Raw genomic sequence first — 24,470 nt, 5'->3', positions numbered from 1 at the left:
AATCATTTAAATAAAATGTATTTATTTCACAAGAAGACTATGATTACAAATGAACAATACTTCAAACACTCCCTCTTTCTCCCCTCTGGCTAGCCACAGTCTATGGTCTGGTTTTATATAACAGTAGTATTGCACTTTAGATCTGAGCAAGAGTTACACTCTGGGCGGACTAACTGACTGGTAAAACTGACTGGTAAACTACAGACTGTGAAGCAGGTTTAAAGGGGACTAAGAGCATAAATGCGGCAGTGAGTTAGCTTCTATACAGGAAGGTCAGTACTGCATGGCATTGGCTAGAACCTGCTGTAGAGGAAAACTGTGCTCAACTGACTTTAGTAATACAATAGTAATAATACTTGTAATACTGCTAATAATAAAGCTTTAGGAACTCATTGACCTGATGAGCATTTGGTATAGTCTAACTTCAGTCAAATAAATAGTCTCTGTGAGTCAAATCTAGATAGTTTATTATTGTGTGTGTAACTGAATATAGTTTCTATAGGCAGACTCTTTCTGCGGCAGGGTGTGCTCCATGGGCACTCTGGGTCGACTCGTCACGTGACTCTGGTCCTGACCCTTAACCTCTGACCCCTGACTTCCAGGGGTTCGGTCTCACTCTGATGACATCACAGCAGCTCTAGGCCCAGATCTGTCCAAGAAAGAGCACAGAACATCAGTAAATCACATTGTATTCAATAGGACATTTAAACAACAACACTTGTCAAAAAGTATATTACAGTAACCCGGTCCAGACCCCAAAGAGCATGCAGCAGCATAGTGACAATGAAAAACTCCCTGGAAGGAAGAAACCTTGATAGGAATAAGATTTTGGGGGAGATGGAGAATCCTCCTTTGTCAGACCGGTGTAGATTATGAGGCAGAGTAACTCGGAGAAGAAGTGGTCCTGTGTGGCTCAGTTGGTAGAGCGTGGCACTTGCAACGCCAGGGTTGTGGGTTTAATTCCCACGGGGAATCAGTATGGGGGGAAAAAGTATGAAAATGTATGCATCCACTAAGTCGCTCTGGATAAACGTGTCTGCTAAAATGATGTAAGTGAGCTCACCAGAAGGAAGACTATGGCTGTGTTACTATACTCCCACAGACATTAATGAAGAACAACTACTACAGTATCTCTCAGTGGTGGTTTCCATGGCCTATATTGTGGCTGTGCCTGTAGTGGAAAACAGAAGTATGTACTGTGGGGATAGTCTGACGCATGACTCTGCAGAAACAGGGTTTTCCACAAATAGGTACTCTCAGCCTCTCCCCCTCTCTCTAGCCCATGTTGTGTCACATCCGGCCGTGATTGGGAGTCCCATAGGGCGGCGCACAATTAGCCCAGCGTTGGCCCGGGGAAGGCCGTCATTGTAAATAAGAATTTGTTCTTAACTGACTTGCCTAGTTAAATAAAACGTTTTTAAAAATAAGGTGTTGTCCCTCCTTGTTTCATCTCCCTTCCGCCCCCCCTACCCCTCGTCTCACCCGTAGAGTGTTGTCCCTACTTGTTTCATCTCCCTTCCGCCCCCCTACCCCTCGTCTCACCCGTAGAGTGTTGTCCCTACTTGTTTCATCTCCCTTCCGCCCCCCTACCCCTCGTCTCACCCGTAGAGTGTTGTCCCTACTTGTTTCATCTCCCTTCCGCCCCCCTACCCCTCGTCTCACCCGTAGAGTGTTGTCCCTACTTGTTTCATCTCCCTTCCGCCCCCTACCCCTCGTCTCACCCGTAGAGTGTTGTCCCTACTTGTTTCATCTCCCTTCCGCCCCCTACCCCTCGTCTCACCCGTAGAGTGTTGTCCCTACTTGTTTCATCTCCCTTCCGCCCCCCTACCCCTCGTCTCACCCGTAGAGTGTTGTCCCTACTTGTTTCATCTCCCTTCCGCCCCCCCTACCCCTCGTCTCACCCGTAGAGTGTTGTCCCAGGACCCGGAGCAGAAAGCGGTTCCATCAGGAGAGACTCTGAGGGAGCTGACTCTGTTTTCATGACCAAACAGGATGGCTACTCTGGTCCCCTTCAGGACGTCCCACACATTGATGGTGTAGTCATTATAGCCAGCAAACAACAGACGACCTGGAGGAGGGGTGGAGAGAGAGAGAGAGAGAGAGAGAGAGAGAGAGAGAGAGAGAGAGAGAGAGAGAGAGAGAGAGAGAGAGAGAGAGAGAGAGAGAGAGAGAGAGAGAGAGAGGGGTAGAAAGGGTCAGATTCTAGAATATTCTCCAATATGGTAGAAAGGGTCAGATTCTAGAATATTCTCCAATATGCTGGAGGATATCACAGAACAGATGTATTACAGTTTAAAGTGCATTTGACAGAGGCTAATAGAGTGGATAGAATGAATAATAAATCAGCTCTAAGTTCCATGGAATACAGTGGTGGTAAAATGTAGTAAAACTCCAGATGGCAGAGTGGTAATTCCCTCTCCCACATCACAGATTAAATTCCCCTCTTGGCTGAAGTGTGATAAACTGTCATTTTTATACAGCCATATAAAAACGAAAACTAAAGATTTTGTACCTCTACAATAATATAACACACAGAGGAATAACATTTTGGGGGATAGAATCCAGTCTCGGCCTACACACAAAATCAGATAAGATCAAATAAAATCCCTTGACCGCTATGAAGGCCAAGGCAGTATATCTATTGCATCATCACACCCGGTAAGAAAGAAAGTGAAAGAGGCAAAGTGAAGATGGGAAAGATTGCCTGGCACAACTTCCAATAACACCCCAACAACACCAGTAAATGTCCAACAGCATAATTGTAAATCTGTTCATGATCGGAGGACCAATGGATGTTTAGTTGACTCTAGTCTCTGTTGAGAGGAAGCTAATAAAGAGATATTATTTGTCAAACAATTGCTGACTATTGTCCACATCTTACCACTAAGAGAGAAGTCGACACTGGCGGCTCCAAATATTATGCTGTCTTTGGAGTAGATGGACACCTCCCGATCAGCCCTGAGATCAAACAGACGGCACTGGAACACACACATTTTTATTTCATTTTTTATTTAACCCATCACATGCTAGTTGTTGTTTCTGTCTGTGCTGTGAACTCAAAAGCCCAGCATATTTCCTAATGAGAGACAATAAAGTTACATTGTAATTTTCCCATGAGGTACAATAAAGTTATATTGTAATGTATTGTATTTTTGCTCCTTGGCCTGAATAACACTTCTTAAAACAATACAAACCTGTGTAGTAATGTAAAACAGTGGGATGCTTTGACACATGTACTGTATGATGTGAAAGAGTGGTCTTTGACCAGTGACATCACAGTAAGATAACAGAATCTCTGGGAGAGAATCGATTAACTCAACGGTGTTATTGAGACAGTGTCCGACTGCCACACACAACACACAGAATCACATCAAAGGTCCATCATCTGTCAAGTGTCACCCTATTCCCTTTAAAGTGCACTACCTTTGATTAGAGCTTTTTGGGGGCAACTCTAGGTGGCTTTGTTGAAGAGTAGTGCACTAAGTAGGGAGTATAAGTGTGCCTTAAGTGTGTTATAAACTCACGGTAGAGTCATCAGAAGCAGAGGCAAAAGCATCGCCACTGGGGTAGTACCTGGAGAGAGAGAGAGCGATAAAGAGGGAGAGCGAAAGAGAGAAAGAGAGAGTGTGAGAGGCGTAAAGAGGTTGATGTGTACACTGCTGTATGAAGGGGCGGCAGGTAGCCTAGTGGTTAGAGCGTTGGGCCAGTAACCAGCAGGTAGCCTAGTGGTTAGAGCGTTGGGCCAGTAACCAGCAGGTAGCCTAGTGGTTAGAGTGTTGGGCCAGTAACCAGCAGGTAGCCTAGTGGTTAGAGCGTTGGGCCAGTAACCAGCAGGTAGCCTAGTGGTTAGAGCGTTGGGCCAGTAACCAGCAGGTAGCCTAGTGGTTAGAGCGTTGGGCCAGTAACCAGCAGGTAGCCTAGTGGTTAGAGCGTTGGGCCAGTAACCAGCAGGTAGCCTAGTGGTTAGAGCGTTGGGCCAGTAACCAGCAGGTAGCCTAGTGGTTAGAGCGTTGGGCCAGTAACCAGCAGGTAGCCTAGTGGTTAGAGCGTTGGGCCAGTAACCAGCAGGTAGCCTAGTGGTTAGAGCGTTGGGCCAGTAACCAGCAGGTAGCCTAGTGGTTAGAGCGTTGGGCCAGTAACCAGCAGGAAGCCTAGTGGTTAGAGCGTTGGGCCAGTAACCAGCAGGAAGCCTAGTGGTTAGAGCGTTGGGCCAGTAACCAGCAGGTAGCCTAGTGGTTAGAGCGTTGGGCCAGTAACCAGCAGGTAGCCTAGTGGTTAGAGCGTTGGGCCAGTAACCAGCAGGAAGCCTAGTGGTTAGAGCGTTGGGCCAGTAACCAGCAGGAATCCTAGTGGTTAGAGCGTTGGGCCAGTAATCAGCAGGAAGCCTAGTGGTTAGAGCGTTGGGCCAGTAACCAGCAGGAAGCCTAGTGGTTAGAGCGTTGGGCCAGTAACCAGCAGGAAGCCTAGTGGTTAGAGTGTTGGGCCAGTAACCAGCAGGAAGCCTAGTGGTTAGAGTGTTGGGCCAGTAACCAGCAGGTAGCCTAGTGGTTAGAGTGTTGGGCCAGTAACCAGCAGGAAGCCTAGTGGTTAGAGTGTTGGGCCAGTAACCAGCAGGAAGCCTAGTGGTTAGAGCGTTGGGCCAGTAATCAGCAGGAAGCCTAGTGGTTAGAGTGTTGGGCCAGTAATCAGCAGGAAGCCTAGTGGTTAGAGTGTTGGGCCAGTAACCAGCAGGTAGCCTAGTGGTTAGAGCGTTGGGCCAGTAACCAGCAGGAAGCCTAGTGGTTAGAGCGTATCTGAAAGGTTGCTAGATCGAATCCCTGAGCTGACAAGGTAAATATCTGTCGTTCTGCCCCTGAACAAGGCAGTTAACCCACTGTTCCTAGGCTGTCATTGTAAATAAGAATTTGTTCTTAACTGACTTGCCTAGTTAAATAAAGGTTAAATAAAAAACAATAATAAAAAGGGTTAGGTTTAGGGTCGATGGATGCTGTTAGCTGTACTGTAGAGATTATGTGGATACTATAAATATAAGTGATCTGTAGAGAGTGAAGCTGTATAAAGGGATAGGGTTGATGTGGATGATGCTACTTACTTGACGCAGTTGATGTCAGAGTCGTGGGTATCAAACGACTGGACGTTCTGCCCTGAGCGCAAGTCCCAAACGTTAGCCTTCTTATCAGAACCCTGGAACGAACAAACAGACATGTTAGGGGAGGGAGAGGGAGATAGATAGGAGCACACACACACACACACACACACTGACCCCGGAGACGAAGGTGTTTCCAGTCTCAGAGGGGGCGAGGTCCAGAGTGAGGACATCAGCAGAGTGACCGTGGAAGCTCTGCAGCAGCTGACCACTCTCCACGTCCCACAGCGCACTGGTACCGTCACCACTGGACGTTAAGATCTACACACACACAGAAACGCCAACACAGCTTATCAGAATACTGAAACACACACAGAAACGCCAACACAGGCAATGTGCGATCCTACTACCCGTTTGGGGTAATATAAGTAATCTACGGCCATTACACAGAGCTGGTTAACTACTGGGGTGTACCCAGCTAGCGCAAAATGTTCTGAGAACCATGTTTCTTAGAACTTGGTGAGTGAGTGGTTGTGCTATGGTTATTTTGCATACAACCTTCCCACAACTTTCTGGGAAAGGTGCAGGATAGTTGCTTGGCTTTGAACATTCTCAACACATTTAAGGAACTTGACAAAAAAACATAATTGTATTGCAATTTCATTACTTTAACAGAACGTTTCCTAAAAGTTCAAACATGGTTCAATTTTGGTAATGTTCTTGACATTGGGAATGCTCTCAAATAATTAAGAGAACGTTAAGAAACAACGTTCTTCTGTGTGAATGTTAGTACTTCAGCATAACGTTTCCTACAGGTTTCCTCATGGTTCTATTTAAAGTAAAGTTCTCAAATTGAGCCGAGAACATTAAGAAAAATTACCATAAAAACTACAAGAAAACTTTAGTAACGTTCAGAGAACATTCTAAGAAAGTTATTTAAAAACATATACATTCTGTTCTTAGCATTAACGAAACTCTATCCTCTCTTGTTAAGTGTGTTCAGGTGTGTTGGCCGCGCCAATTAATTGGCCACACCTTTTCTTAATGAGTGCTTATTTCCTTTGAAATGGTGTCTGTTTGAATAGACAAAATGAACAGCTTTGTATGTGTAAAAAAACATGGCATGCTAGCTGCATCTTGGTGGGGCAGTGGACTAATTCCATGGATAGAGAACATTAGATTATATGTTCAAATCTCATTGATGCAGCGTAAAAAAAAATACATGTGTTTGCATGATTAATGACTAAGGAAATTAATTTCTGTGTCCAATCATGCTTGGACTTCAAAAAAGTTAACCCAAAATAAGCTAGCAGTGTTATTAAATGTTATTAAATTTACTTTTTCATTACCGTATATTTTTACTTTTTCCCTCACTCAACTTTTCACCCCGGAGGTTTTATCTGGACATGGTTCGTCAGGACTTCAAACAGCCGAAGCTAAGTAACATTAACATGATGCCTTCTAATTGCAGTCGTTGTACCTATAATATACAGGAGAACGATCGCCTTACGGCAAGGATAGCTGTGCTGCAAGCCCAGCTTCAGACGCGATCGTTAGGCAAGGGTAATTTCAGTGTAGGAAAGGATGAAACAGCGTCTGTGCCACCAGTAAGTACAGATAGTAACGTTAGTATAAACCCCCTCGCACGGTCCCCGCAGCCGGACATCTTTCTCATGGCTTCTGGAGGGAAACGCTGTAGGAATGCTCAACCGGTGTCGCTTATTCAGCCGACAGAAACTTTCAACCGGTTCTCCCCATTAAGCGAGTCGGAGTCGGAGGCCGAGACTTCTCTGGTCTCTACTCCTCCCATTGTGGGGTCTGAGATGCCGACGGCTCCCACCATTAGCTCTGACAAATTGAAAACCCTAGTCATTGGCGACTCCATTACCCGCAGTATTAGACTTAAAACTAATCATCCAGCGATCATACACTGTTTACCAGGGGGCAGGGCTACCGACGTTAAGGCTAATCTAAAGACGGTGCTGGCTAAAGCTAAAACTGGTGAGTGTAGAGAGTATAGAGATATTGTTATCCACGTCGGCACCAACGATGTTAGGATGAAAAAGTCAGAGGTCACCAAGCGCAACATAGCTTCAGCGTGTAAATCAGCTAGAAAGATGTGTCGGCATCGATTAATTGTCTCTGGCCCCCTCCCAGTTAGGGGGAGTGATGAGCTCTACAGCAGAGTCTCACAACTCAATCGCTGGTTGAAAACTGTTTTCTGCCCCTCCCAAAAGATAGAATTTGTAGATAATTGGCCCTCTTTCTGGGACTCACCCACAAACAGGACCAAGCCTGGCCTGTTGAGGAGTGACGGACTCCATCCTAGCTGGAGGGGTGCTCTCATCTTATCTACGAACATAGACAGGGCTCTAACTCCTCTAGCTCCACAATGAAATAGGGTGCAGGCCAGGCAGCAGGCTGTTAGCCAGCCTGCCAGCTTAGTGGAGTCTGCCACTAGCGTAGTCAGCTCAGCTTTCCCCATTGAGACCGTGTCTGTGCCTCGATCTAGGTTGGGCAAAATTAAAAATGGCGGTGTTCGCTTTAGCAATCTCACTAGTATAAAGACCCCCTCCATTCCTGCCATTATTGAAAGAGATTGTGATACCTCACATCTCAAAATTGGGTTACTTAATGTTAGATCCCTCACTTCCAAGGCAGTTATAGTCAATGAACTAATCACTGATAATAATCTTGATGTGATTGGCCTGACTGAAACATGGCTTAAGCCTGATGAATTTACTGTGTTAAATGAGGCCTCACCCCCTGGTTACACTAGTGACCATACCCCCCGTGCATCCGGCAAAGGCGGAGGTGTTGCTAACATTTACGATAGCAAATTTCAATTTACAAAAAAAAAAAAATGACGTTTTCGTCTTTTGAGCTTCTAGTCATGAAATCTATGCAGCCTACTCACTCACTTTTTATTGCTACTGTTTACAGGCCTCCTGGGCCATATGCAGTGTTCTTCACTGAGTTCCCTGAATTCTTATCGGATCTTGTAGTCATAGCAGATAATATTCTAATTTTTGGTGACTTTAACATTCACATGGAAAAGTCCACAGACCCACTCCAAAAGGCTTTCGGAGCCATCATCGACTCAGTGGGTTTTGTCCAACATGTCTCTGGACCTACTCACTGCCACAGTCATACTCTGGACCTAGTTTTGTCCCATGGAATAAATGTTGTGGATCTAAATGTTTTTCCTCATAATCCTGGACTATCGGACCACCATTTTATTACGTTTGCAATTGCAACAAATAATCTGCTCAGACCCCAACCAAGGAGCATTAAAAGTCGTGCTATAAATTCTCAGACAACCCAAAGATTCCTTGATGCCCTTCCAGACTGCCTCTGCCTACCCAAGGACGTCAGAGGACAAAAATCAGTTAACCACCTAACCGAGGAACTCAATTTAACCTTGCGCAATACCCTAGATGCAGTTGCACCCCTAAAAACTAAAAACATCTGTCATAAGAAACTAGCTCCCTGGTATACAGAAAATACACGAGCTCTGAAGCAAGCTTCCAGAAAATTGGAACAGAAATGGCGCCACACCAAACTGGAAGTCTTCCGACTAGCTTGGAAAGACAGTACCGAAGAGCCCTTACTGCTGCTCGATCATCCTATTTTTCCAACTTAATTGAGGAAAATAAGAACAATCCGAAATTTCTTTTTGATACTGTCGCAAAGCTAACTAAAAAGCAGACTTCGCAAATGGAGGATGGCTTTCACTTCAGCAGTAATACATTTATGAACTTCTTTGAGGAAAAGATCATGATCATTAGAAAGCAAATTACAGACTCCTCTTTAAATCTGGGTATTCCTCCAAAGCTCCATTGTCCTGAGTCTACACAACTCTGCCAGGACCTAGGATCAAGGGAGATACTAAAGTGTTTTAGTACTATATCTCTTGACGCAATGATGAAAATAATCATGGCCTCCAAACCCTCAAGCTGCATACTGGACCCTATTCCAACTAAACTACTGAAAGAGCTGCTTCCTGTGCTTGGCCCTCCTATGTTGAACATAATAAACGGCTCTCTATCCACCGGATGTGTACCAAGCTCACTAAAAGTGGCAGTAATAAAGCCTCTCTTGAAAAAGCCGAATCTTGATCCAGAAATTATAAAAAACTATCGGCCTATATCGAATCTTCCATTCCTCTCAAAAAATTTTGAAAAAGCTGTTGCTCAGCAACTCACTGCCTTCCTGAAGACAAACAATGTATACGAAACGCTTCAGTCTGGTTTTAGACCCCATCATAGCACTGAGACTGCACTTGTGAAGGTGGTAAATGACCTTTTAATGACGTCAGATCGAGGCTCTGCATCTGTCCTCGTGCTCCTAGATCTTAGTGCCGCTTTTGATACCATCGATCACCACATTCTTTTGGAGAGATTGGAAACCCAAATTGGTCTTCATGGACAAGTTCTGGCCTGGTTTAGATCTTATCTGTCGGAAAGATATCAGTTTGTCTCTGTGAATGGTTTGTCTTCTGACAAATCAATTGTAAATTTCGGTGTTCCTCAAGGTTCCGTTTTAGGACCACTATTGTTTTCACTATATATTTTACCTCTTGGGGATGTCATTCGAAAACATAATGTTAAATTTCACTGCTATGCGGACGACACACAGCTGTACATTTCAATGAAACATGGTGAAGCCCCAAAATTGCCCTCGCTAGAAGCCTGTGTTTCAGACATAAAGAAGTGGATGGCTGCAAACTTTCTACTTTTAAACTCGGACAAAACAGAGATGCTTGTTCTAGGTCCCAAGAAACAAAGAGATCTTCTGTTGAATCTGACAATTAATCTGGATGGTTGTACAGTCGTCTCAAATAAAACTGTGAAGGACCTCGGCGTTACTCTGGACCCTGATCTCTCTTTTGAAGAACATATCAAGACTGTTTCAAGGACAGCTTTTTTCCATCTACGTAACATTGCAAAAATCAGAAGTTTTCTGTCCAAAAATGACGCAGAAAGATTAATCCATGCTTTTGTTACTTCTAGGCTGGACTACTGCAATGCTCTACTTTCCGGCTACCCGGATAAAGCACTAAATAAACTTCAGTTAGTGCTAAATACGGCAGCTAGAATCCTGACTAGAACCAAAAAATTTGATCATATTACTCCAGTGCTAGCCTCCCAACACTGGCTTCCTGTTAAGGCAAGGGCTGATTTCAAGGTTTTACTGCTAACCTACAAAGCATTACATGGGCTTGCTCCTACCTATCTTTCCGATTTGGTCCTGCCCTACATACCTACACGTACGCTACGGTCACAAGACGCAGGCCTCCTAATTGTCCCTAGAATTTCTAAGCAAACGGCTGGAGGTAGGGCTTTCTCCTATAGAGCTCAATTTTTATGGAATGGTCTGCCTACCAATGTGAGAGACGCAGACTCAGTCTCAACCTTTAAGTCTTAACTGAAGACTTATCTCTTCAGTAGGTCCTATGATTAAGTATAGTCTGGCCCAGGAGTGTGAAGGTGAACGGAAAGGCTGGAGCAACGAACCGCCCTTGCTGTCTCTGCCTTGCCGGTTCCCCTCTTTCCACTGGGATTCTCTGCCTCTAACCCTTTTACAGGGGCTGAGTCACTGGCCTACTGGTGTTCTTCCATGCCGTCCATGGGAGGGGTGCGTCACTTGAGTGGGTTGAGTCACTGACGTGGTCTTCCTGTCTGGGTTGGCGCCCCCCTTGGGTTGTGCCATGGCGGAGATCGTTGTGGGCTATACTCGGCCTTGTCTTAGGACGGTAAGTTGGTGGTTGGAGACATCCCTCTAGTGGTGTGGGGGCTGTGCTTTGGCAAAGTGGGTGGGGTTATATCCTGCCTGTTTGGCCCTGTCCGGGGTATCATCGGATGGGGCCACAGTGTCTTCTGATCCCTCCTGTCTCAGCCTCCAGTATTTATGCTGCAGTAGTTTATGTGTCGGGGGGCTAGGGTCAGTCTGTTACATCTGGAGTATTTCTCTTGTCTTATCCGGTGTCCTGTGTGTATTTAAATATGCTCTCTAATTCTCTCTTTCTCTCTTTCTGTCTTTCTCTCGGAGGACCTGAGCCCTAGGACCATGCCTCAGGACTACCTGGTATGATGACTCCTTGCTGTCCCCAGTCCACCTGGCCGTGCTGCTGCTCCAGTTTCAACTGTTCTGCCTGCGGCTATGGAACCCTGACCTGTTCACCGGACGTGCTTGTTGCACCCTCGACAACTACTATGATTATTATTATTTGACCATGCTGGTCATTTATGACTTTAACATTTTAACATCTTGACTATGTTCTGTTATAATATCCACCCTGCACAGCCAGAAGAGGACTGGCCACCCCTCATAGCCTGGTTCCTCTCTAGGTTTCTTCCTAGGTTTTTGGCCTTTCTAGGGAGTTTTTCCTAGGGAGTTTTTCCTAGCCACCGTGCTTCTTTCACATGCTTTGCTTGCTGTTTGGGGTTTTAGGCTGGGTTTCTGTACAGCACTTTGAGAATATCAGCTGATGTACGAAGGGCTATATAAAAATAAATTTGATTTGATTGATCTTATTGAAACATTCAGTGAAAGTTTTAAGGAAGTTATTCTAAAACCTCCAAATAGCCTATAATGTCTATTCTCACAGTGTTAAGAAAACGTTCAAGGAATCAGAGTAAAACATTCTCACAACCTCCATACAACCTAAAAATAAACATTCCCAGAACAGGCAAAATGTTATTTTCTGCTCTCAGAACATTTAAATAAACAAATCTGTTTTACCGGTCAGGAAACGTATGGCTTCGTTCTCGCAACCAACGTGAAACCAAAAACATACATTCCTACAACTTTCAAGGAACCAGATGTGCTAACTGTGTATTCACTAGGAACCAAATGGTTGATATGAAACATCCCCGTCAGACAATAATGATATGAAAGTGAGACTGAACTGAGATTGACTGGGACAATGTAGTCTCGACTCTCCACAGCCCTGTGCTTTATTCCACACACACACACACACACACACACACACACACACACACACACACACACACACACACACACACACACACACACACACGTCTTCACAGCTCAACACCCACCAACAGACCCCAGTGCATTAGGGAGACATAGGTTGTGGGTGTGTTCTCCTAGGTATGAGTTTTCAGCTCTGACAGATAAAGCCCTCTTAATGTCTATGAATACACTCACAATGGAGGGCCATCTCTCTCTATGGGCCACTTCTCTGTTTCCTCTCCTCTTCTGTCTCTCCTCTCTCACGCTTTCGCTCATCACCCTCTACTCATCCCGCTATAATTCTCAACAGTCTCTCACCTGTCTAGCAGAGATGAATTATTAACAGCCTTAAACATATAATATTCCTCCCTCCCTCTATCCATTCTCTCCTCCTTGTTCTGAAAATCTCAAATCAATTTCCTTCCCTCTCCTCGTTGTGTTGTGTGTGTCTGAGTGTGTCTATGCGTGTGTGTGTGTGTGTGTGTGTGGGGTGTCTAGTCCCTAACTTGCATGTCAGAGTTGGTGAAGGTGCAGCCGGACAGGTAGTTGGTGTGCATGGCAACCGACTTCTTCTTGGCCGCCAAGTTCTCGTCCTTGTCCAATGAGAGAGGGTACACCGAGCACTTATTATCCAATCCCCTGTCAGACAGAAAGACAGACAGACAAACGAGAGAGAGATTTGTAGGGCGTTACTTTAACATTAAGCCCTCAAGCCAGTACTTTAGCATCAAGCCAATACCTTTCTTGGGGCTAAGGGATTAAAGGTCAGAGGTTAGGGTCAGACTCACCCACAGGCGATGGCACAGCCAGAGGGGGCGTAGGCACACGCCATCACCCACGTAGTCGGCATGGTCACTGCATGTTCCTAGAACACAGTGTGCATATACATTAACGTAAATAAGCCTGGTTCAGACCGCTCCACCATGGGACTGGATTAGGCTGCCATTAGTGCACTCACACACACTCAGGCTGCTTTTACTAACCTTATTGGTGGTGAAAGCATCCCATACGATGACCTTCCCATCCTGGTAGACAGAAGACAAGGAAAATAAGCATACAGTTCACATGGACATACAGGGAGAGATGACCATTAAATGGCTGGTGAGACAAACATGTTCAGTGTGTCTGAGAATGGAGGAGGCAAGGAGGGAGGAATGAAGAAGGGAGGTGGAAGGGAGGAATGAAGACGGGAGGAGGGAGTAATGGAGGAATGAAGAAGGGAGGAGAGAGAAGGGAAGAAGGGAGGAATTAAGAAGGGAGGAGAGAGGGAAGAGAGGGGAAGAAGGGAGGAATGAAGAGGGGGAGTAATTGATGAAAGTGGAGTCAGGGATTTCAGCACCATGGACAGGGTTGTGACCAAAACACACTAATTCCAGTAGAATAGAAGGAGGATAGGGGGATGGTGGAGAGGGAGGAGAGACAGGGGAGGGAGAATAGAGGGAGAGGGAGGAAAGGGGAGCAGTTCATGGCTAAAATGTGGGATGGTGTGTGTATGTGTGTGTGCATACCTGTGAGGAGCTGACAATGCGTCGTTTGTCTTTGCACCAGTCCATACAGAGCACCTTGTTGCCATGGCCCTTCAGTGTCCTCCGAGTCTTCATGTTTAACTCACCAAGAGCTTCCGCCTTCTCAGCTACCTTCTCCACTACACACACACACAGACACACACACTGTTAAAAACTCTTGTAATCACAATGAATTGTCGTGTAAATTAATAGATAGGATCTTTATTTGATCACCCTGTTGCAGGAAAACTTTCCTGCAATGCCCTGTATTAACTATACGGCCACGGGCAAATCTCTGCACGCCTGGAAATTACATATCAGATGATTTTTGGCATGAATATCAAATTCCATTCGTATATAATAACGGATATAATAACAGTTTCTGCATTTGTGTTTGGGGTACAGACAGTAAACATTTTGTGCATCACGAGGCCCCTCTCCCTCCCTTCCAATTAAACTCACACTCCACATCGTGCAGCTTCTTCCTCTCCTCCTCGAGCTTCTTCCTCAGCGTCTCGCTCTCCGCCTTCAGCGACTTCAGAGTCTCGCCGCTCGCAAGGCCCTGGCACGCCATCTTTAGAGGAGAGGAGGAACGAAAGAAGGGAACGGGGGAAAGGAAAGAAAAGGGAACGGCAAGGGCAGATGTTTTTATTCGCGCGCTGGCTGCGCCAGTCAAGGCGGCTCTGCCTTCCTACAGCTGGTGTGTATTCATTACGCCGATTCTGTTGCAAACCGTTTCTTAAAAGGAAGCAAACGGAACGAAACGGGGAGAGACCTTCCTGAATTTGTCCAATATGAACTCTCGTTTTTGTTTGGACTAATGAATATGCCCCTGGTGCTGCTGCCGCGCTGATGTGCTCTTTCTCCCCTCTCTCCCCCTGTCTCGTCTCACTCGCTCTGGCAAGTCTCTACCTCTTTCTCTCTCTCCCTCTTTCTATATGTCTGTTTTTCTCACCCCAGAGAAGCCACTATGACTGTGTTTGGTAGTAATTGCACTAAATATAGGCCAAATTTCCTCTAATTATATTACTTTAAATACTTGACAGAAAAATCACATTTTCCTTATTTTATACCATTGCAGTTTCCTTGTTTAAATGTATGTTATTTTCCTTTGAAAGGTGTATTTGCACCTATTGTTGTTTAGAGAAGTGAAAGACAACGTTGCTATAAGTGTGGATGAGCTGCCAGAGAGAAGGGAGTACAGATAAGATGAGGTGGTGAATTCATCCAGGAATGGGTGTGTGTGTGTGTGTGTGTGTGTGTGTGTGTGCTGAAAGAGGCTCTCTGCTACTGTATATCAGACAGATAGGGAGGCTGCATTCTCAGATGGGGTCCTCTCCAACCCCCTAAAAATACATCAACAATCTCAAATCTACCCCTAACACCTGGGAATTTGTTAAGATCTTAAAATATTGTATTGGTCCAGGATGGAGCAGTTAGATTGGTTAGAGTCAGAGGTTAGAGGTCAGGGGTTAAGGGACGTACAATCTCCATGCATAGTGAGCAGTAGTTGATGGGTTCAGTCTTGATGTATAGATTCATCAAGGGGCGGTTCTCCGAGCAGCTGTCACACGGCCCGAAGGTGATGGCCAAAAACGTCTGGTCACACATGGCTGCAGCTGGTTAACCACAGACCTGTATAGAGGAGAAAAGAAACACAGTGTTAACATTCAGGTATGAGAAATAACACACACACTGTTATCGATTCAACTGAAGGGAGCATTGCTATGTGTGTGTGTGTGTGTGTGTGTGTGTGTGTGTGTGTGTGTGTGTGTGTGTGTGTGTGTGGTTAGAGAGAGTGAGAGAGAGAGAGATGCAGAGAGCGAGCTAGAGAGATAGGGAGAGAATGTGTGTGAGTCAGAGAGAGATAGTGAGTAAGAGACAGAGCGAGAGGAGAGAGGGAGTGAGTGTGTGTGTGTGTAGGTGTGTGTGTGTGCTGACAGCTGTATTGACGATAAGCAGTGGGGAATCTCCCTGCTGCCTGATCCTGCTCAGAGAAGGGGAGAGCAGTAGGCCTATTTTGGGAGATGCATGCACACACACTTGGATGCACATTATTACACCGTGGGTATAATGGTGGGGATCGGTAACTGCCACTGATAGTGATAGTCTGGGGAATGAATCATAGACATGCAGAGCTGGATATGGACCTGCAATATACACAGTGTAGAAATAGAACAGATATATAATGACCTGCAATATCTATCTGTTCTATTTCTGCAGTGTCTATATTGCAGGTCGTTATCTATCTGTTCTATTTCTATAGTGTCTAATGAACTGCAACATAGACACTGCAGAAATAGAACAGATAAATAATGACGTGCAATATACACAGTGTAGAAATAGAACAGATATTGTTGAAGTCGGAAGTTTACATACACTTAGGTTGGAGTCATTAAAACTAGTTTTTCAACCACTCCACACATTTCTTGTTAACAAACTATAGTTTTGGCAATTCGGTTAGGACATCTACTTTGTGCATGACACAAGTAATTTTTCAAACAATTGTTTACAGACATATTATTTCACTTATAACTCACTGTATCACAATTCCAGTGCATCAGAAGTTTACATACACTGAGTTGACTGTGCCTTTAAGCAGCTTGGAAATTCCAGAAAATGATGTCATGGCGTTAGAAGCTTCTGATAGGCTAATTGACATAATTTGAGTCAATTGGAGGTGTACCTGTGGATCTATTTCAAGTATAAACACCATGGGACCACGCAGCCGTCATACCACTCAGGAAGGAGACGCATTCTGTCTCCTAGAGATGAACATACTTTGGTGCGAAAAGTGCAAATCAATCCCAGAACAACAGCAAAGGACCTTGTGAAGATGCTGGAAGAAACAGGTACAAAAGTATCTATATCCACAGTAAAACAAGCCCTATATCGACATAACCTGAAAAGCCACTCAGCAAGGAAGAAGCCACTGCTCCAAAACCGACATAAAAAAGCCAGACTACGGTTTGCAACTGCACATGGGGACAAAGATCATACTTTTTGGAGAAATGTCCTCTGGTCTGATGAAACAAAAATAGAACTGTTTGGCCATAATGACCATCGTTATGTTTGGAGGAAAAAGGGGGAGGCTTGCAAGCCGAAGAACACCATCCCAACCGTGAAGCACGGGGTGGCAGCATCATGTTGTGGGGGTGCTTTGCTGCAGGAGGGACTGGTGCACTTAACAAAATAGTTGGCATTATGAGGAAGGAAAATTATGTGGATATATTGAAGCAACATCTCAAGACATCAGTCAGGAAGTTAAAGCTTGGTTGCAAATGGGTCTTCCAAATGGACAATGACCCCAAACATACTACCAAAGTTGTGGCAAAATGGCTTAAGAACAACAAAGTCAAGGTATTGGAGTGGCCATCACAATGCCCTGACCTCGATCCTATAGAACATTTGTGGGCAGAACTGAAAAAGCGTGTGCAAGCAAGGAGGCCTACAAACCTGACTCAGTTACACCAGCTCTGTCAGGAGGAATGGGCCAAAATTCACCCAACTTATTGTGGGAAGCTTGTGGAAGGCTACCCAAAACGTTTGACCCAAGTTAAACAATTTAAAGGCAATGCTACCAACTACTAATTGAGTGTATGTTAACTTCTGACCCATTGGGAATGCGATGAAAGAAATAAAAGCTGAAATAAATCATTCTCTCTACTATTATTCTGACATTTCACATTCTTAATCAGCGGGGCTTAAATAGAAAAACATTGCTGACCAACTGTTTCCAACACAACTGCATGACATCATCATAACAAACGTATAATATAGTTCTTACCTAACGAGGAAGTTGGTTTGTCTGTCAGACGGTATGCTATCCTGAGGAGACAGTGTTTTCCAACGTTAGTTAGTTAGAGGATTGGAGGCCAGGGACAGAGAGAGAACACTAAGCTACTTACCAAGGGCTTTGACCACGCCACAGTATTACCCTCAGGTACAGACCAGGGCCACGTCCCAAATGGCACCATATCCCCTTTAAAGTGCACTTCTTATGTCCAGAACCTGATGGCCTGGTAAAAAGTAGTGCACTAGAAAGAGAATATAGTTCCATTTGGGACAAAGTCCAAAGTATTAGGACTGGATAGAAGCTGTCCCTAATCACTGGTCCAAGGTCAGATTGTTTCACATTCACTAATGGTAAATGTTATTATTGGTGGTAAGGTTATCTGATCCTAGATCTGTTGTTAATAAGGGCTGTATTACTTGTTCAGGCTATAGGTCAGCTAGCCACTGGACGGTCTGAGAGCAGAAATAGTTCACGTATTTAATATGAACTTAAAGCTAAAATTCCATGGCAGAATGTTAATAAATGATACAATAATATAATAACTGCTATTATTTCCATAACCCATTCATGACCACAGCTTGCCTTTGGACAAAAAAGGAAACAAATATGTTCAGTGCTGAATTCCTTTATTTGTCTTTTACAGGGTTTGACAATTGAAACTTATTCCAAATTTCTTAATGGTGAACACATTCACTAAGTACAGCTACCAGGAATTATACACACAGTCCAGTTCTCCTGATGTACACACGGGAGGAGAGAGGAGAAAGAAGTGAACAGAAGCGAGGAGATGGAGAGGAGAAGAGCAGAGTTCAGCATCTCTACCACAGGTGGACTGTATGAAGTCTGAAGATCATTAGATCAATGAGATGTGTCGGTTAGTGATGATGTCGTGACTTGATGTGATACTTTAGCATTGACCTCAATTGTCAAAACCATAAAAAGGGAGATTTTAAGTATCTCTTTTAATAACCATCTGGAGATGTAAAAATGTATATCTCAAATGAGGTGAAGACCGGTCGTACCACAGAATGTCTACATGAACAAGCCTGTCTGAGGCACACGGCATGTACAGAGTGTCTACATGAACAAGCCTGTCTGAGGCACACAGCATGTACAGAATGTCTACATGAACAAGCCTGTCTGAGGCACACAGCATGTACAGAGTGTCTACATGAACAAGCCTGTCTGAGGCACACAGCATGTACAGAGTGTCTACATGAACAAGCCTGTCTGAGGCACACGGCATGTACAGAGTGTCTACATGAACAAGCCTGTCTGACGCACACGGCATGTACAGAGTGTCTACATGAACAAGCCTGTCTGAGGCACACGGCATGTACAGAGTGTCTACATGAACAAGCCTGTCTGAGGCACACGGCATGTACAGAGTGTCTACATGAACAAGCCTGTCTGAGGCACACAGCATGTACAGAGTGGGACACTATAAGGGAAGGGGAGAGCGGGAAGAGTGGTCCATCTACACTGCTTAAAGAAGGCTAATCATAGAAATGGACTAAGGGTACATACCAAATGGCACCCTATTCCCGATCCCTGGTCAAAAGCTGTGCACTATCTAGTGAATATGGTACCATTTGGGATAGTCACTAAGACTATAGCCTTCTACTGTGTAAATGACTACAGCTAGATGACCTCTCTGGAGGAACATAAACCACATGATGATCAAAGAAATGAGAATCATATCAGATAGTTAACTTACTTTATCAGCGTTTACTAACTTGTTCAGTAAATATTTCAAAAAGTGCAACTAGACAGAAAGCAAAACAATCCTTCCATCCCAGCCTCTGAAATAAGATCTAAGGACAACTTGTCAAAACATTCAATAATAATAATGCTACTTTTTAAAACAGTAGTTGTGTAACAGACAGACACAAAGACAGGAGATGATAGTGTTTTTAACATCATATGTAAGGCTTTGTTCCAAACATGAGTAACAATGAAGTCCTCCTATATGCATGATCAATAACAGCTCTAAAACATTCACAAGGGTAGAATCTGCAGTATTCCTCTATCGTTTTCCAGTATCATCCAAGATGCAGATATGCATTTTAGATCTGGTATCACTATACACATGTTGAACAACTTATAACTTATTCCTAAAAATCCTTCATTAAAATGCAACGCTGCAAAAATGTAACAAAAAGGCAATTTTCAATTTTTATACAATACACTCATGGTGGTCCCAATAATAAATATATGATTATTAATTAAATTGCACCACAAAACAAGTTGAAACATGAACTTGACTCCTACATCAATGATAGTAATAATAATATGTTTTTCTATAGGCCAGGGAACAAAGTTCAAAGGGTCAGGGCTGCTAGGCAAATAAAGGTCACGGTAAATAATAAGGTTCACGGTAAAATAAGGTTGAAGGTTAAACAATAAGGTTGATGGTTAAATAAAGTTGATGGTTAAATAAAGTTGATGGTTGATGAGCAGTTAGGGTATGGGTGAACACTGATGGCACAAGTAAGGAAGAGAGGCAACGATGATGATAAATGTAGTTCTATTCTTTCTGTCCCTCAGCGGTTGACCAGTCAGAGGTTAGAAGGACCTTAGTAATAGTGAATAGAATGTTTGTAGATCTTCTTTGATTCTATAGAACATCTGGCAGAACGTCTGGTTCTATAGAAGCCACAGTCATGTGACCTAGTGTCCAACGTCGCCCTCTCCTGGTCACTATCTGGTGCTGAGTAACAACATGGCTGCTTTCTCTAAAAGTAGAGCCATGAAAACAGACTTGGCTGATGTTGGGACACAGTGAAGAGGGGGTTTGGGAGACAGTGAAGGAATTGTTATTGTAGGTTAGTAGGGAATGAAAGAAGGGGGTAAGCGTTAGAGTAGGTTAGAGTAGAGACTGTAGCCAGGGCATGTAGTAGTTTGTCTACAAAGCAGTGATTTAGTTTTTGGAGTAAAGCTGGCATGACAGCATTATCATACAGGCTGTAGGGAAAAACATTCAAGACATGGTTGATATTGAGTCTAAATGTGATGGATTATGAGAGCAACTACAGTAAAACAGACTGGCTCAGTGGTAACCAGGTTTAGTAACACACACAACCTCCTTTCCAAGGCTATAATACTGAAAGGAATACCTACAGAGAGTGGAGCAGACAGAGTGGTGGGGCGAGGACATGTAGATATTTAGAAGTGAAGATATGTAGTAGTTGGTACTGCAGGAGTTCCAACTCTTTTGGTCCGCAGACCCAATTTGATCAACAACAAAAAAATCACGACTCCACCATGTAGAAAAAAGTGTTGTAATCAACGCTAATGTAAACTTATTGTTTTAGCCGATTTAGTTCCTGGTCTTGTCCACTCTGTCCTAATGAGGCTTCTGGCCATTGTAGAGGGAAACAGAAGACACATACGTGTTCCTGAGAGTCTTATCTTTCAGTGATGGGGTCATAATATTTTGTATCTTGAACCGTTTAAAAGATAGAGCCACATTTGTAGGAAGAGAACAGAAACCACTCTGTTTATTACAACTGTATCTAGAGGCTACCGGAGGTTACTGACGTAACCCTGGTTCTATGAACATAGCGCGGTTTTATTGTATTTTTTGCGGCCAATAGTTTTGGGAAACGCTGTGGTAGTGGATATGTAGGATCCAGTGTGCTTCTGTTTTTAACAACAGTCACTAGAGTGTGTGTGTTTGTGTGAGTTAGTGAGTTCTCTTGTAGGGGTTTTGGAACCAAACTACTTAGTTAAAGTGGAGAAGCAAGTACAGTAGCTGAAGCCATCTAAACCTGATAGGTATGGGTATCAAACTATCTAAACTACTCGTCCAGTCTAGCCATCTATTGCAAGTCTAATCCTCTATCTATTTCAACCTCTGTTCCAGTCTAATCCTCCATCTATTTAAACCTCTGTTCCAGTCTAATCCTCCATCTATTTCAACCTCTGTTCCAGTCTAATCCTCTATCTATTTCAACCTCTGTTCCAGTCTAATCCTCTATCTATTTCAACCTCTGTTCCAGTCTAATCCTCCATCTATTTCAACCTCTGTTCCAGTCTAATCCTCCATCTATTTCAACCTCTGTTCCAGTCTAATCCTCCATCTATTTCAACCTCTGTTCCAGTCTAATCCTTTATCTATTTCAACCTCTGTTCCAGTCTAATCCTCTATCTATTTCAACCTCTGTTCCAGTCTAATCCTCTATCTATTTCAACCTCTGTTCCAGTCTAATCCTCCATTTCAACCTCTGTTCCAGTCTAATCCTCTACATTTCAACCTCTGTTCCAGTCTAATCCTCCATTTCAACCTCTGTTCCAGTCTAATCCTCCATTTCAACCTCTGTTCTAGTCTAATCCTCCATTTCAACCTCTGTTCCAGTCTAATCCTCCATTTCAACCTCTGTTCCAGTCTAATCCTCCATTTCAACCTCTGTTCCAGTCTAATCCTCCATTTCAACCTCTGTTCCAGTCTAATCCTCCATTTCAACCTCTGTTCCAGTCTAATCCTCCATTTCAACCTCTGGTGCAGCGGTGCTAAAGTGCAGCTCTACTAGAGAAGCAGGTTACACAGGACCAAGCTACGGCAGAGAGATCTTAAAGCACAATACATCATGAGCTAAACAAATAAAAACCTACATTAAATAGCGCTAATTAGATGAGACTACATAGTTCATCTGCTATAGACATAATTCTAATACTATAGGACTCTAGTGGTCTTTCCACGGCCATACTTCTCTCCGGTCTGGAGCCGGTCTAGAACCGGTCTGGAACCGGTCTGGAAAGCTGGAGAGAAAAGCCTACATGTCTATGGTATCCATGTTTTCTGTCTGCAAAGAACATGTATTTTAGGAAAGGGAGTGGAATAAATGCAATAAATAAAACACCCTAGTGTGATATATATTTAATATTTGTATGTATTTATATATGTATAAAAGTATGGTACAGACAATGGGTACTGCACTTGGCTTGACTGTGTTCAGTGGGTGAGTTGATAACGATGTACTTGGAACAGATGCTAGCTAGATAACTGTAGAAGCGTTAGCATCCTATCATAACACAACAGATGCTAGCCGAGCTTAGCTGAAGGAGCTAGCTAGCTGTGATGCTAGCCCTGGACAGCTAGCTTAAGTGTACCGTAATACATTCCTATGGGAGAACCGGACTGCTAGAAAACACTACACTATTGAGAAGAGAACACAGAGGAGAAAAGGACTGGGGGAACACGGTACTAGGTGTTAAATGGGGTTCTAGGTGGGGAGTGTAGCTTAGTAAAAGGGGGTAAGATAGGAGAAAAGGTGGCCTGTAGCGGTGCATTCTCTTAGAGTTGAGCATTTGTACACGCGGAGGAGGATGGGCTTTCAACTACTGACATAAAGACTACCGTAGGGTGGAAGCTGAGCGTGTGTAAGTGTACTGTATGTAAGTGTTTGGATGTGTTAAGAAGAGAATGGTTTGTGTATGCATGTGATTGCACGTGTACCTATGTATAGCCTATATATTAGTCGTGTGTGTGTGTTAGACGCGGGTAAGGAAGGCTAGGTTGAGGGAGCCTGGTATTTGGATAGTCTCCAGGGCCAGAGAGGAGGGGTTGAAAGGGAAGGTGACTGGGTAGATAATCTTAGTGTCCATCAACAGCTGAGGAGTCTCACAGCGGTCCCGCAAACGAGTCTGACAGACAGAGAGAGAGGGAGGAAGGGAAGGACAGGGAGAGAGAGAGAGAGAAAATATATACATTAGTTACAGTTACTTATATGCAAAGACAGACAGACAGACAGACAGACAGACAGACAGACAGACAGACAGACAGACAGACAGACAGACAGACAGACAGACAGACAGACAGACAGACAGACAGACAGACAGACAGACAGACAGACAGACAGACAGACAGACAGACCTTACCTGTATGGTTCGTATGAAGGTAACAGACACCCTCTCTTCAAACTCGTTGACTGGAGTGTACAGGTTCAACACCTTCACAATCTGGGAACACAGAGACAAACTTCCTTACTTGAACCTTGAACTATTAACTCAACTGATCCCCTGTCCCATTCTCTGCATTGATTGGGCTTGACTGGTAAGTTGATTACCTGAGGGCTGGGTTTGGTTAGAACAGGACCTAAGTGGTAGAGAGGGCTGTGATTGACTAGTTCAGGACCTAAGTGGTAGAGAGGGCTGTGATTGACTAGTCCAGGACCTAAGTGGTAGAGAGGGCTGTGATTGACTAGTTCCGGACCTAAGTGGTAGAGAGGGCTGTGATTGACTAGTCCAGGACCTAAGTGGTAGAGAGGGCTGTGATTGACTAGTTCAGGACCTAAGTGGTAGAGAGGGCTGTGATTGACTAGTTCAGGACCTGAGTGGTAGAGAGGGCTGTGATTGACTAGTTCAGGACCTGAGTGGTAGAGAGGGCTGTGATTGACTAGTTCAGGACCTAAGTGGTAGAGAGGGCTGTGATTGACTAGTCCAGGACCTAAGTGGTAGAGAGGGCTGTGATTGGTTAGTTCAGGACCTAAGTGGTAGAGAGGGCTGTGATTGACTAGTTCAGGACCTAAGTGGTAGAGAGGGCTGTGATTGGTTAGTTCAGGACCTAAGTGGTAGAGAGGGCTGTGATTGACTAGTTCAGGACCTAAGTGGTAGAGAGGGCTGTGATTGACTAGTTCAGGACCTAAGTGGTAGAGAGGGCTGTGATTGACTAGTCCAGGACCTAAGTGGTAGAGAGGGCTGTGATTGACTAGTTCAGGACCTAAGTGGTAGAGAGGGCTGTGATTGACTAGTTCAGGACCTGAGTGGTAGAGAGGGCTGTGATTGGTTAGTTCAGTACCTGAGCGGTAGAAAGGGCTCTAATTGGTTAGTTTAGTACATGAGCAGAATAGTGAGCTGTGATTGGTTACCTGAGATGTGGACAGGCTGTTGCACATGGAGCAGATGGCCTCAGCGTCTTCGTCCGTCTTCTTCTTGACTTGCAGCAGCTGAGCAGCCTGAATCAGAGGCTCCAGAGTCTCCTTGGCTCCACACAGCATCAGAGACTTGTCACGCAGCCACTCCTCCAGCTGACTCACGTTATACCTGGTACACCACATTATATACGTTACACACACACTCTCTATAAAACCCAGTCTGTCTATAC

At 44.3% G+C, this 24,470-nt stretch overlaps 3 protein-coding genes across 18 annotated transcripts in view; 1 reads left to right on the top strand and 2 right to left on the bottom strand.

Moving 5' to 3' along the window:
* Nucleotides 1–2: 2 nt before the first annotated feature.
* On the bottom strand, nt 3–17,470 carry LOC106587671 (guanine nucleotide-binding protein subunit beta-5b). The gene is made up of 13 exons (XM_045708934.1): nt 17,357–17,470; nt 15,055–15,204; nt 14,032–14,143; nt 13,573–13,709; nt 13,048–13,089; nt 12,853–12,929; nt 12,571–12,703; nt 5,264–5,407; nt 5,093–5,184; nt 3,525–3,573; nt 2,882–2,978; nt 1,902–2,068; nt 3–649 (listed from the first exon to the last, which is right to left on the bottom strand). Exons 2-13 carry the CDS (start codon nt 15,178–15,180, stop codon nt 638–640), a joined length of 1,188 nt encoding a protein of 395 aa, XP_045564890.1. The 5' UTR covers nt 15,181–15,204; nt 17,357–17,470; the 3' UTR covers nt 3–637.
* Nucleotides 17,329–19,060, top strand: LOC106587672 (uncharacterized). The gene has a single exon (XM_045708935.1). It carries the CDS (start codon nt 18,353–18,355, stop codon nt 18,863–18,865), a length of 513 nt encoding a protein of 170 aa, XP_045564891.1. The 5' UTR covers nt 17,329–18,352; the 3' UTR covers nt 18,866–19,060.
* LOC106587673 (unconventional myosin-Va) overlaps nt 17,975–24,470 on the bottom strand; it is a 98,364-nt gene continuing 91,868 nt past the window's right edge. For 11 of the 16 annotated variants that reach the window (XM_045708922.1, XM_045708928.1, XM_045708929.1 and 8 more), the window contains 3 exons: nt 24,235–24,409; nt 23,246–23,326; nt 17,975–23,011 (listed from right to left, as the gene is read on the bottom strand). In XM_045708922.1, the coding sequence (XP_045564878.1) occupies nt 22,859–23,011; nt 23,246–23,326; nt 24,235–24,409 (409 nt within the window). In that variant the 3' untranslated portion in view covers nt 17,975–22,858. The remainder of the gene's footprint in view (nt 23,012–23,245; nt 23,327–24,234; nt 24,410–24,470) is intronic. The other 5 variants (XR_006762257.1, XR_006762254.1, XR_006762256.1 and 2 more) reach the window with 5 other exon arrangements.

Source organism: Salmo salar, chromosome ssa26 (genome assembly GCF_905237065.1).
Source record: "Salmo salar chromosome ssa26, Ssal_v3.1, whole genome shotgun sequence".
Classification (NCBI taxonomy): domain Eukaryota; kingdom Metazoa; phylum Chordata; class Actinopteri; order Salmoniformes; family Salmonidae; genus Salmo; species Salmo salar.
The sequence above is the reverse complement of the archived record's forward strand: the minus strand, read 5'-3'. Positions and strand labels throughout refer to the sequence as shown.